This window comes from Amblyomma americanum, chromosome 4 (genome assembly GCF_052857255.1).
Source record: "Amblyomma americanum isolate KBUSLIRL-KWMA chromosome 4, ASM5285725v1, whole genome shotgun sequence".
NCBI lineage: Eukaryota > Metazoa > Arthropoda > Arachnida > Ixodida > Ixodidae > Amblyomma > Amblyomma americanum.
Window position 1 is genome coordinate 105,263,099 of NC_135500.1, and position 14,097 is coordinate 105,277,195.

General features: G+C 44.3%; 1 protein-coding gene across 1 annotated transcript in view; it reads left to right on the forward strand.

Annotated features, from left to right (window-relative positions):
- LOC144129734 (MAM and LDL-receptor class A domain-containing protein 1-like) overlaps positions 1 to 14,097 on the forward strand; it is a 208,783-nt gene that overhangs the window by 80,509 nt on the left and 114,177 nt on the right. Inside the window, exons 18-24 of the mRNA XM_077663820.1 lie at positions 3,429 to 3,539; positions 4,623 to 4,837; positions 6,017 to 6,183; positions 8,084 to 8,302; positions 11,249 to 11,281; positions 11,879 to 12,013; positions 13,160 to 13,295. Coding sequence (XP_077519946.1) covers positions 3,429 to 3,539; positions 4,623 to 4,837; positions 6,017 to 6,183; positions 8,084 to 8,302; positions 11,249 to 11,281; positions 11,879 to 12,013; positions 13,160 to 13,295 — 1,016 coding nt within the window. The remainder of the gene's footprint in view (positions 1 to 3,428; positions 3,540 to 4,622; positions 4,838 to 6,016; positions 6,184 to 8,083; positions 8,303 to 11,248; positions 11,282 to 11,878; positions 12,014 to 13,159; positions 13,296 to 14,097) is intronic.

Here is a 14,097-nt window from a genome sequence, read left to right on the forward strand (position 1 = left end):
GTCAAACATGCGGACGCCCATCTTGACATCTTTTATACGCGCTGCCGGCTATTTTTTTCTTCTTTTTTTTTTATCTCCATCACATTTGACGTGGCTACCATATGGGCCGGATATGAATCCTCACTGTCCGTTCGTTTATTCGTTAGGTTCATCTGCTGTTCGTTTATAATCGATGCTTGTTAGGAACCGGGTCAGACAAAAGTTCGACTGCGGAACACTCAAGGCTTTCTTGACAGTGGCTGCATTCTGTTAGACAGCCGTTCTTGCGACTTGCATTGCCGATTTTACAAACACGTTGACATTTGTCTTTAAGATGCTTGTTTTGGAGGTGCGCGTCGGACATAGCTATTGCAACACTAGGAGTGTCAGCTCGTCCATGTGATATTTCAACGCCGCAGCGTGAACACCGCGGAAAGGGCCGCGCCAGCGAAACTCAGTACTCTGTTGCGGAGAAAGTGGACATTGTGCTCGCATATATGAGCCCTCAAATGGACGCGGAGCTGGCATCGAGACTGCATGCTGCCCGACATCCTGGCCATCGTGTGGCGACTCGACCCGCATTCATATGGATATTTAATCGATTTAACATTACAGTAACAGTTCATGCTCAGAAAAGGAAGCGACTAGCTACGGCAACGATGATTTTGACAACGATGTGCTGGCATAGTAACTGTCAGGCTGAAACCAAGCGTCAGGGAAATTGCTAGTGCATATGGAGCCAGCCCGGCATCAGTTTGGATGTCACTATCGAGACATAGCTGCCACCCATATTATGCGTGCCTGCACCAAGAACTCAGACCAAACGACTTTCAAAACCAGCACGGTTTTTACAACAGGTGTCTCGTTCAATGCGACGAAGATCCTGAATTTCTCAAGAAAGTGCTTTGGACAGACGGTGTCCCATTTTGCAGGGATTCGAATGTCAGTTTGCACAACGCACATTATTGTTGCGATCAGAACCCCCACTGGCTTTATTAGTATAAGCACCAGGTAGGGTGGTCAGCCAACGTTTGGTCTGGAATTTATAACGGCTGTATTGTTGGTCTTTACTTCATCGATGGCAACCTTAATAGAAAGAAATACACAGACGAAGTTTTAAAGGGCGTTGTCTCCGAGTTTTCCTAAACGTTGCCGCTGTCTGTGATGAAAAAAAAAAAAATGTGGCTCCAGTATGACGGAGCTCTGCCGCAGTTTTCTTCACTGCCTTGGCAATTCATCGGTGAATTCTTTCCCAAGGAATGAATTGGGCGTTGTGGATAGTCTGGCCTCCTTGGTCGCCCGATTTGTCACCCTTGGACTTCTTCCTCTGGCGAAATGTCAAAATTGCGGTTCTCAAGAAGGAGCCATTCAACTTCGAGGATATGAAGCAACGTGTAGGAATATCTCTCGAAAACTTTCCCAGACAGATGCTTTTATCTGCTATGAACGCCACGAAAGAGCGCCTTCGTCTGTGCACCGCAATGGACGAAAAAAGATTTGAGCACATTATGTGGCAATTGAGTCTTGTCACGCGAAATGCTACTGCTTTCATAGAGTGCCCGAATAAAACTGCAGCCAAGTGAAACATTGAGATATACAATATGTATTCATTGATATTTGTTGCATGACTCAAGACTGCTAAACATATGAAGTCTAGTTTTCTTAGTCGTAGTCTACCACTTCTTACAACAAATTTGACGGCAGCCTGTAGGAAGCAACGTCGCGCTACAATGCCAAAAAGTTTTCAGTTACGGAGTCCTCGTTTAATTTAGCTCTCAAGCCGATGGCACCTAAAAAAATATCTTGAAGGTTGCATGTCATGGTTCCGGCACCACTAAAGAAAGCATAGCACTGTCACAAAGAGAGAGAAACATTTATTTAGTCCTTGAAATTTAGTGGGGCGGTTCTCCCAAATCTGGAAAACCAGCGTCGAAGGCGGCTCTCCAGGCTTCGCCTATCAGCTGTCCCTGATGCAGATCTCCTGTATTGGTTAACCTCTCCTTCCATTGTGCAAGGCTGATTTCTACATTCTTCTTGTGAACAGTGATATTAAATTTTCATTAACGTAAATTATTGCAAAAGTCTGTACGTGCGTTCTCGTATTCTCTCTTGCCATGTCCCTGTCATTACCCGCAATTTTCTGTACTGTCTAAAAGACTGCCATAGTGTCTCGGCTGCCCAATCAATATCATGGTTGCGCGTGATTGTGTGGTGGCTGTTCGTTTGAAACCAATTTGTTGTGCTTTATGTTCCTGTTGCAGACATGTTGCTGTTTACCATTGAATTATTGCCTTGTTTTATACTTATTATTGTATTGCTAACAAAAGTGTTTGTGATGACATGCTATTCTCGCAAAGACTAGTCCCTTACAATTGCAACATCGACTGCCTGTCCGAACATTATTATCATTTTTGTTCACATTGTGTAAGGGGGCCGAGGCCTTTGTCAGGTGCGTGGACGCCTTTAGCTTCGACCCCCTCTTAGACTGTGTCTAAGGAAACAATAAAGAAAGAAAGAATACCGTTCAAAGAGTGTTCGAGGTTTTCAATTTGCTACACTATCGTAAGATGCACCGCGTTACTCATTCAACGAAGCTAGTGTGATAAAACAGGGGAAAAGATTAAAAGGCTGCTTCCGGAATTAATAGTACCAGGACCGTGCCTACCAGCGTTCATAAAATTGACGCAGGCTGCGTAGGTAGGGATGACTAGCCTCTTCTTTGCGCCCTGCGACGAAGAAAAAGATAACGACGGCCGCTGCCTGAGCTGACCATCCAAGCTTATGTAGCGACTTTCTCGCGCTGCAAGTTATAACACAACTTTTTCTTTCGTTTAAAAACCAATACGGCATCGTCGTCTCCACGGCTGCAAATTTGCCTTTGACAAAAATCGCCAAATTTTGCTAACTAAGAAGTTAATTAGTAAATTAGTAAAACCTATTTAGAAAATAACATTTTGTGATTGTGATTGTGATTGCTTATTGATTTCTTTCCATTACAAGGAAAAACTTCTTAAGGTAAGTTAAGGAGCCATCACACGTCCGTGAATGTTGAGCTTATAATTTTTTAGTGCTCAGCGGAGAAAACGTGGCTACTAAGCATGCGCAGGTTCCTTCTTCAGGGAATATTCCGAACATGGGGTAGCAATAATGAAGACTATGTCGTGGTGATAAATTGAGCAATTTTCTAGCTGTTCGCAACGCTCCACGAGCGTTAGATGAACAACGGGAAAAAAAATAGCATCTTGTGGCTGCCTCCCTCGTTCATCCAACAGTAGGTGGTTGCGGAAGTTCCAGGCTGTCGATACAATCAAGTGATGAAGTGAAAGTTTATGCAGCTCGTACACATGCTCCACGCATTACGACGACACCATTCAACCGCCAGACAATCGCAATCTTTTTTTGAAATCATGAACGGCTCTTCTGAGGAGTGTTTTTTTTTTTTTCCAAAGGTGGAAGTTGTGGTGAATGGGAAGAGTGAACTTATCTGGAAAAAGCCTTCCTACCAGGAACCTGAATGGATGTTGGCGCGAACGCAGATACTGCAAGAAAAAAACTTCAAGGTGAATTGTTTTACTCTTTTTTATTTTATTTAAACATATATTTAATGCTCATTGGAGGGCCTTAGCCAATTAGAAGAAATGAACTTTAACACCTCGTGTTTTCTGAACAGACTTAAGTGGCAGCCGTGAGGATGCTTCACAATGGGAGCACTCATATATGCGCTACAATTTATTTTCCGCAGTGCCATCCATTATGTGATATCAATTGTTTTTTTGTTCAAAAATCGTGCTATATGCGTGATCTCTGGCATCTATTATACTCGCTCATTAATATTTTGTATAAAGCGAGCTTCCTACCACGAAACCTGCTTAGCCCACAAGAAATCTAAAATATGCTAGCTTTGGGACGATATCATTATGGAAGAAAAATAAACAACGTTTCGCTGTATACATGAATTACAGCACCACGTGTACAGCTGAACGGGAGTTGGATTTACTGCGGCATTGAGGCGCTGTGAGTTCAAGCTGCATCTATTATGGATTTTCGCTTCACCGCAGTATATAGGCGGAAAAATATCCTGCTTTGCAACTGCAAGGAAAACGTCATGCTCTCCAGGCTCCACCTAAGAAAAATTAAGGGTATGGTGCTAGTGCAATTACAGCTAGAAAAAAAAGGCCTGAAGTAAAAAAAAAAGTTTGGCGACAGTGTGCACATTTCGAAGCCCATTCCAAGGAAAATATGTATGCTGCAATTGCACGGACCAACAGAGAGAGGAGTTAATTGAAGGGGAGCCACGGTTTAATTATGTATAACCTTAGACTACGAGCGCTACAGCAGGGACAGGCAGGGAAAGGAATCAAAGGAACAGTGGATTAGCTCATCGCTTCTCAAGCTCGTGGCAATGTTCATGAGCGCGTCGTACATAACAAAAAAGATAAGATGACGACATTGTACTCATAGGATGACACTAAAGCCTGCAGTGCTCCAGTAACGCACCGCTTTAGGGGTACGTCTTTTGGAAAGTATACCGCAGCTAGCGAAGAAGAGAGAGGGTTGTCTTTGCCTCAGGTTCCTTGTTCAAACGCTGCTTTTTGTACTCTCCTTTGGTGGCCCCCGTTCTCAGTCCTTGTTCCTTGTACCAGGTGCTCTTTCGTTCGAAATTCTTGAACGACCCGAGTCAGTCAGTGAGCCTGGACGACGTAGTGTTGCGGCCAGAGCCGTGCGTACATCCTGCGGAATGTGATTTCTCCGACGGCCTGTGCGGCTACGTGAACAAATTCCAAGAAGACTTCCGCTGGCTCGTCGGACCCGGCCGACTTGAAAGCCGTTGGGTACATCCAGATTGGCCACGTGTTCAAGCTATGATTCTTCACGTACCTTCTAAATGCGAAGTTAATGAAGCGAATGGACAGAAAGACATGGGAACGTTTACGTTGTTACGCGTATTACGAGCACACATTGATCATCGTCAGTGGACTTTAGTGATAATCGGAATGCTGTGCCTTCTTTCGCGTGCCGCGGCGCCACATCCTATCCCACCTAGCTGCGCCGAAGCTCTTGTGCCTCCTGCGGTACCGCCCAGCACGGGCAATATCCCCCCTGCACATGGCGCCTCTACGGTACCGTGAATCCAAGTCGCTCTCACGTCCCTCCTTTACATCCCGTCTTTGTATTAGGCCTGCAATTTTCATTCTTAGGCAATAGCTTTTAATGTTATTCGAAATCTCCAACACCCTAGACCCCGCCTAGCCGCTGCTGTGCCCGTCATTCAAGTGATGGGGGACAAGACATTTCCATTGAACGCCGTAGGGTTAAGGGTTCTGTATAGCAGAAAAGCTTGCGTCGGCGTCGTTGGCCGGGAGCCTCATGAGAATCCGCGAAAAATTCCCAGAGAAGCAACATAGCTTCAGGTACGCCAGGTCACGGGACCTTGTTACGTAATGAGAGCTTGCCCTTCGTATTGTGAGCAAACTACTCACCGTGCTAGGCGGCAGTTAAATTCATTATTGGGCGCGAGAAGTTGATCGGGGAAAGCAACCTTGGCCGCATAAGACGCACCTGTGGCATTATCTGCCGTCGCAGGGCAGTGGCGCATAACTAAACCACTGAGCCAGGAGTGGTATGAGTGCTCTCAGGTATCTATGAATGTAAAGTAGATAATGACCCAATTTCGCATATGTTGTTATTAAGCCATCAATGCTATCGAGTCATACCCTTCGGGCTGATCTGAAGTGTCTTCTCCACTTTTTAACCTTAGTATAGTGAAAGTATCCAGAAGGTTCAAGAAATCATTGAGCACTTTCCGAAGGACGTTCAGCAGGTGAGCACACACTTAACTAAGATTGCCGTTGCGACTGAACGCAGACTGATTACCTTTTCTCTCTTCGGAAATACGTAGTGGAAAGTTAAAATAAACGTAGCAGTGACTGCTTTGCTCGCTTCGCTGCCTAATCTTGTTCCCAGTGCTTCTTATGATTTTTTTTCACCATGTAGTGGTTGCATTGTGCCACTCTGAAAATATGGCACTGCTAACTGCAGGTCGCTCTTCTTCGTTCGCCTACCTCGATTTAACCACTGGCAAAGAGGACAACGATGTCAGCGAGGCCTCCCAGCGTGTCAAGTCGGTGGGGCTGCTGAGTCCTCTGTTCCACGTCACTGACGACTACACCTCACTGTCGCTCCAGTACTTCCGAAAAGGACAGGGTAAGCGAAATGAGTTCGTAATCTAATAGTCTAACCATACAATGGCTTAATCGGCGCTCTTCCTTCCCCTACACCGCGCACATGCAGCAGTGGAATGCTGTCATAGCTTATGATACTGTCTGGAAGCTGGTGCGTCAAACCGATTTATATAGTGGAGATTGCAAACCATCGCTTTGAACCTGAGTTATTTAATAATGTCCCTATCTAACTCGACAAGAATCTTCCTGAAAGGCGGCTATATTTTTCTTCGCAGTGGCTATCAACGTAGGTATGCCGCATACAGCAACGATTCGAAACTTTGAACAAACTTTCAGCCAATTTGGGAGGAGTGTTAAGAGCAGTGTTACGATAAATTTATGTGAAACGTACCTGTTTGGTGACCTTCCACGCTCTGTTAGCAAACCCGTGTCTAAAAAAAGAATTTAAAAAAAGAATTAGTAGACTAGCCACCTTTAGAACCAAATGCAAAACTATCAGTTAGGTGCCACGCCGTAGAGGATGGCTTCGTATTAATGCTGGCCACTTTAGTTTTGCTACTCTGTCCTAAAAGCTGAATACACTACTTATTGAGCATCGTGCAGCAATGAAAACGGGACCGCCGGGAGGGGGAGGGGGGCAAAATAATCTGTATTCTTTTGGTTAGCAGGTGAACTGCAGAGAGATGCACTCGCCTTGTGGAAACGAAATGTTTATAAAGTTTCAATAACGTCAGCCTTGGCATGCGTAGCTGCCATACGGCTTCCGTGCAACAAAATGGTGTATTGAACGAGAAAGAACTTATAATTATAAGGCGCGCTCTTGCGTTTTGAGATACACAAAGCGCGCAAGACAGTCTGATTTGATATAACTGACCATCAGATTCCTTACCTTGGTCTGGTATTAGCTAAAATATTTTGCAATTTTTATCACATTTTTTAATTAAGTCGCTCCTTTAACCACAAAAACACCTTCAGGCACTTCTCTTCGCGTGAAACCTTGAAAAACATTATTACAAGGGATTACACCCTACTCGCACAAAAGGTATGTTGTGTTTATTTCTGTCATTTTTCTCGCGGAAAATAACTGGCCGAAGGTATTTCTTATAGCGTTGGAGGTGATTTTTTTCATGTCCAGAATTGAAAGCCAGTATTAGTAACACATCAGAAATAAACGTTTGGGGTATTTGGTGGTATCTGGCCATTATATACGGAAAATACTCTAACTTCCCACAGGCGTCCTATCGCCGCCTCTTACCAAAAACCGTACCGTAAACTTTGCAGATACTCTTAATCTCAGCAGTAGGCCTGTGGTTTTGGCCTTCGCTCGCTGAGCCCTAGGCCACGAAATGAAAGCTGACCATGTCAGCGGCATTTTAAAGGCAGTGAAATGGGAAGGCTCCTGTGAGCTGTGCAATCCCCTGTATGGTCGCAGTAAAACCGGAACCATGCACTACGGCACCCTTCATAGCCGACACGCAGCTTTCTTATGTTAAACCCTAGCTACCGGCGCACCATGTACTTTAACGTTATGGTGCTGCGTATAAAGCGTCTACCAAATTAAAATTCTGCTCACGCTTCGGTCCCGCTTAGGCCGTTCAATAAAGTACACTTTGTTTGTTTTCTCGAAGAGAGTTAGATTACTGCAGCTTAAAAAGAATATCTCATTGAACGCCACTCACATGCGATAACTTTGTAACTTCGAACCTAATTGTCCTCAACAACAAAAGAAGCATGCGTGCTTTCGTGCTTGTAGTGATCACGAGAAAAGTTTTAGGAAACATGTCTGCTGAAAATACAGAGCAAAATTTGAAGTTTTATTTCAGCAAAGCAACGTGTGGTTGTACTACGAACTGAACTGCCTGCCGTTATAGCGGGGGCACCCATCCTGCGCGCAAATTAATATTTTTGTTGTTCCTTCACAGATATAACGACAGCAAACCTGTCCGTGTCCTGTTTCGGGGATAGTGACAAAGCCGATGTTCAGCTTGACCGCGAACTTGGAGAAGTTGCCGGGTGGACGACAGTGAATGTGACACTCAAGCGTGGCACCAACTGCCAGCTGGCGGTGTGGGTGACTCGAGGTGACGGAGAAAAAGGGTCAATGGCCATCTCAGCAGTTCAAGTGACGACATCGAAAGAAGGTACTGCGCTCCGCAGTGGAACTATAAAGCTTTGTGTATCAGGAGCGTGAACGCAATCAGGAAAAAGATGTAGGTAGGACAGAGCGCTGAACTTCCGACTTTATTTGAAGAAACTGAAACCCGCTCCTATATACACACCATGTAAACTCCCACCAGAGAGAATAATCAAGGTTACATGAGAGTCAGGGCGCGCGAACTAACTGGGAATTGCACGTTGTCCAGGACATCAAAAGGTTGCGCGCACTGACTGTCGCGCAACCTTGATTATTCTCTCTATATATGAGCGAATTTCAGTTTCTTCAAATAAAGCTGGAATTTCAGCGCTCTGTCCTACCTGCAGCTTTTTCCTGACTGTGTTCGCGCTACTGGTCTATGTAGATCGCATCCAACTTGCCCGGCAGATCGAACTTATGAAGCTGGAGAGCGGGTGACGGCGCAATGTGACTGATGTCTGCGCGGGAACAACCTCGCGCAAAGGTCTAGGCATCAGGAGATAGCTAGAGTAACAGATTTCACGAGGTTGCAGTATTTGTAGGTACCTACTGGCTTTGACGAGGCGTGTATGAAAAGCGCCGATGGAAAGGCGGCGAGTGTGGCGTCGACACTCTCGGCACTTCTTTAAACCTTGCTGTACAGTGTAACTTTTCCTTTCCCTTCATCTTTCATGGCACTGAAGTCAAAACTACACATTCAATTAGCTAATATATTGGACAAATTCATTCAATCTTCTTAATATTAACAAGTCTGACTTTGCGCGCACAAAACATGAATAACTTGCGTCATCCCTATGGCGTATTGCACGACTTGGTTGCTCTTTCCTGTTCTAAATTAGTTTAATTGTATGTTCCTTACACCTTAAACACGACTTAGCCTATATGGAAGGTAAAACACAGGTCGCTGTCGTCTAGCGCACTCTCTTTTAAACCCAAGACATGTGGTATATTTCTACCCCTAAAGGCACCCATCACTTAAGGTTGCTACTGGAAACAGACTCGCTCTTGAAACCACGCAACCCTGAAACCGCTGCTAAGACTAACTGAGGCTCATACCCAGCAATTCTCGACAAAGATATTTTTGAAAGGGAACCAGTTTAGGAATGCTATTTTTTTTCATATATTGTAATATTTCACCGCAACAACCAATATATCAGCAGTGCTCTCGTTGGCAGCCTTGAATTTTTTTGCTATTAACGTTTGTACTCTTGTGAAAAGCGTTCCCAGTTGGTATTTTATGGCAGTCAACTTCTGCATGCATGTGAAAGAAACACTCTAAAAGAAACCTTCTACTACACATCGGAAGACTGGATCATTCCATCCAAATTTTCATAGCAATACCTTACAAAATTTATATATTCAAAATTTTTTGTCCAACAATGTTGGACATGTCAACCTCGTCTGCTTGATGCCCTCAAGACCTCCAGCGCAGAATTTAAAAACCTGCTTGCTGTGCTAACTACATGAATTTACTTTCAATTGGAAATAAGCCTTCATTGTGAAGAGTAAGTAATAAATATCTTTAGTTATTGAAATCTATCCCTTGGAGTTGGGCAGCAGACCCTACCATTAAAAGGGAGTGCTCTGTAGAGGACAGCTTACATTCTTTTTACTCCCATATGACCCAGTTCGCGTTTAGAATATTCCGACACCCTTTAGGGCTATGTAAACTTGCGGACCATTACCAACAATGACATGGGCCTTGGTAATGAAAAATGCTGTCACTGATAAAATCAACGCACTCTCTGCATTTCAAGACTACACTCTGAATTGAAAGGAAAAAAGATAGTGAGTAGCCCTCTAACGCACAACTTTTTATGAGAGGGTGGCGCTATAGACGAAACCCTACCCCATTTATGCTGCCATATAGGCGTATTCGTGTTTACAGTGCACTACATGTCACATGAGGACTACGATGAGATAAGAGCACGGGATCTGTCTAAGTAAGCGGAATAAAACTGGTGGGCTTTCTTCAGTTTTCTACCTGATATATGACGTAGTGTGGACGGCGAGTGATTAGTGCGGTAGTGGACCGATAAAGTCCTTTCCTCTTTCTATACATGATTGCTCCATTGTCCGCCGTGATACGACTGTCGTACTTCTACGGGAGTTCCTGTAATGTGTTAGAAGCGTAACTAGTTTTCAGCTACTTCGGTTGGTTCTCATTGCGCCGTTTTGATGCGAGCTTAGCCAGTGTTTACACTATTTTATTTGGGAACGATGTCTTCCAGGTTCTTTCACGAAGCTTGCCAGCGCGCATAGAGTCCTTCGCGTTGTTTAGATAAGGCGCAGCCTGCGGTGCGTGACTCTCGGGCATCTGGTCGGTCATACGCACAACTTACACTGCCGTTACACATTTATTAATCGGCTCTAACTATGCTAAAACAAAGAAATCCACTCAAAAGGCCGCCAGCTGAAACCCATGTTCTCATCCATGCAGTGCTCCGCCTTTGGTGCGGCCATTCTTCCCTCAGAGGGAGCCACGAATATATTCTACAGTCGTCTGCTTTGATGCATTCTAGACTTAGGGTTAACAGAGCATTTGTAATCGTTATTATTCCTACACCATACACTCCCATCTTTTAGCTCCCTCTGTATAATGCAGTGCTATAAAATTTGTGGTTTTACAGTCGGACTATAGGATCCGAAGGTTGGCTAATAGTTCTGGCACTCTAAATGTGCCGATACCGTACCTTGAGCTAACAGACTTAGTTCTTGCCGGAAAATCCAACACGTTTAGGCAGCTACAGCATCTGACTTCACTGTGTCAAAAAAAAAATACTGTATTCACAGCGAGAAACTAGTAAGTCTAAGATGTTGAGGCGGTTAAGGTAATAGCTTATTACCTAGCATTGAGTGTTGTCACCTGTAAGGCAGTGAACATCGGGCCGTGCGAGGAACAACAGAGTTCTTTGCGATGGGATCTCAAGTAAATAATTTTTTGCTCTTCCAGATCTGCGACCCACACCATCTTCAGATTCCCCTAGTGAGTACTCGGCTTTTTCTTGGTGTCTGATGTTAGCATGTTTGTCTTCGAAGATAACAGCAGTCTCCGAAGGAATGTCAGAAATGGAAAACTCTTTCAGAGAAAACATGCACGCTTGCATCCTTTATTCGTAGAGATATAAACTTTTGATTTAAAAATACCCATTTGCACTGCAGAATTTTTTAATAAAAAAAAACAGTGATTTCCTCGCATCCGACGGCTGCGATTATCGTACGCTTACTGGAGATTGTACCAAGCCACTAAACAGTATTGTTTGCTACTAATAAGAACAAAAAACTAGGCGAGGTGGTACGGAACCATGTTTAACTGCGCAAGGAAACGAAGACACAGTGATCACAGTGGCATCACGTTCCATGTGCCAAGAAAGTGTGTGATAGTGTTTGCGTTTTCGGTTTTTTCGCCTGTCTTTCCGCATGATGAAGATACCTTTAAAGGCCTCTTTTTCTTGAATAAAAAAATCAGTTGATAGTCTGCGCCCGTGTCGTGCCTTCTTGTTCTCTGTCTTCGTCTCTTTGCACAGTTAAACATCGTTGTTTCCTACATTGGAAATTTCGCTCTCGTTTCCTTGAATTTCAGCTAGGTGCACATTCGAAGAAGGAACTATGTGTGGATGGCGCGCGACAAGCAAGTCACTAAACTGGGCTCTCAACGACCCTTCCAAGAAACTCCCAGACTTTCCGCGTTTTGACCACACAGTGAAGGCGTACAGAGGTAAGCTAATAACAGCTAAGCGTGAAACGAAATGTAGTTTTAGTGCATTTGTCATGTGTCATTCGCGCTGAGGGACTGAATTCATGAGATGTTGGTGGTGTCACATGCCTGCGTGCATGTGCATAGCTTCGGCAGCCAGCAGCCCATAAGAAAATAAGCGTCTATGAATAAATAAAACTGCTGCGCCTACCTTATCCGGCAACTTCAGCATCAAAGGAGAAAAAAATGTGTGCTATCATCAAAACCTTATGCCCTGCCAAATTATCGCTCTCCTCCTTTTATTTGAAGTGAAGCACTCAAAAAGATTGCGAAGGATTACCTTTGCATGTGTCTTTTTGTAGTGGTGTGCCCAGAGACATCCTGCCCAAAGTTTCTAATAACTGGGATTTTGCATACACAATACGTGAGCCTCTGCTAAAAGTTACCCGGCCTCGCACGCAGGAGTCATCACTCATGCCTTCCTTTCCTTAATTAGCAGAGATATATGGCGCCGAGTTTATTTCAATCGGCAGCATCGGAGATCTTCTGGACTTCCATCTGCAATGGGATGTTTTCAATCAACATCAAGTATTTCACTGAAGGGAGTGTTCTCTGCAGATTCAAATTTGTCGAAGCACCTTTGCAAAATGAAAGGCCAAGCTCGAAGCCAAAAACTGAGCTCCAGGAAAGAAATGATTCCTGCTTTTGAATGTGCTACCGACTCTGCTGACGTCATAAACGGTTGGTTAGTTACATTGGCTTTAATTGCACATATGCTGCTAAGACTCGGATTCGCCCACTCATGTTCCAGTAAAGATAAAGAGAAATTCATAGCGTTGATTCGTACATACAGCGCTCAAACCGCTGTAGGAGAGAGAATGAGCGTGAAAATCGCTCAAAGGGGCAGAAACGAACGAAGTAATGTTGGACTGAAACATAGAGCCTGTGTTTGCGATTTTGCTCTTTCTTCATATATCTGTTAGCAAGGGTAAGAACGGCTGAGTTTAAGAAATGCCTGTGAGTCTTTGCAAGTAATGCTGTCAATGTGAGACAAACTGATGTCATTATAGAAGGAAATCACTTGTATTCATGTTGTGCGTCCTATTCCTTCGTGTCCGCCGCATACACTCACTGATGCGAATATGCGCGCATTCCTCGCTCGTTTAGGTCGTTTTCTTTTCGCTTCCAACAAGAACAACCATTTGGACACAGCAAGCCTCGAAAGTCCCGAACTAGAGGTGAATGCAACCAATGGCGCCTGCCTGAGCCTCTGGCTGTTCACGGTCCACGCAAGCCATAACGAGTAAGTAACAAACTAGAGTTGGCTCAGTTCAGTGCAGAATTATAAACGAGTCCCGTTTGCTACGCGTATTTAACGCCTGATTCTGTGAAGGCTGTTTGCAGCATTAACTTCACACAGACCACTCCGCGCATCTAGCATCGCTAGCGCTAGCTGGCGGCGTTGCGTATTAAAGGCACCACTCCACTTTGATTTTCCTTTGTCCGCAGTGTTACACCGACACGAGCGCCTATGGATCAAGAAACGGGCCCTTAACAGCTATCCCTGTAAAACAGAAGGCAGAAATAGTTTCACACCGCAAGGATTCGTGTGTTCACAGTATCAATAAACCTTATCTCTGCATTTATAGGTACTATACGGGGTAAACAATCCATTGCTAGAGCCGACTCTTGATTTTTCGATGTTTGGAGAAGGCCTGGTTATTGTCTCAAGGAACTGAGCGCTGACAATATTATGTCACGAGATTGTGATGGAAACGAAAAGATCTTGCCTCATATCGACAGATGCAAAATGTTCACACCGATGAGGCTTTATCACTTTTATTGGAACTGAATTTCTCATCGAAAAAGATGATAGACGTTCTGCAGCGAAACTGGTATTATAAGTGTACTGAACCGCGTGACCTCATCTCTGTATAATATAAGTCTGTATACAGGTGCGGGTATGGTGTGGTGGATTTTTCTTTCAGATCTGCTCGTGGTATTTTATTGATGCGCTTCATATTCGAAGTGTGTAATTTTATGCAAATATAAAGAGCGTGTACAAAGGAGTAGTGCACAACTAGTGCCACCTAGGCACTGGTTTG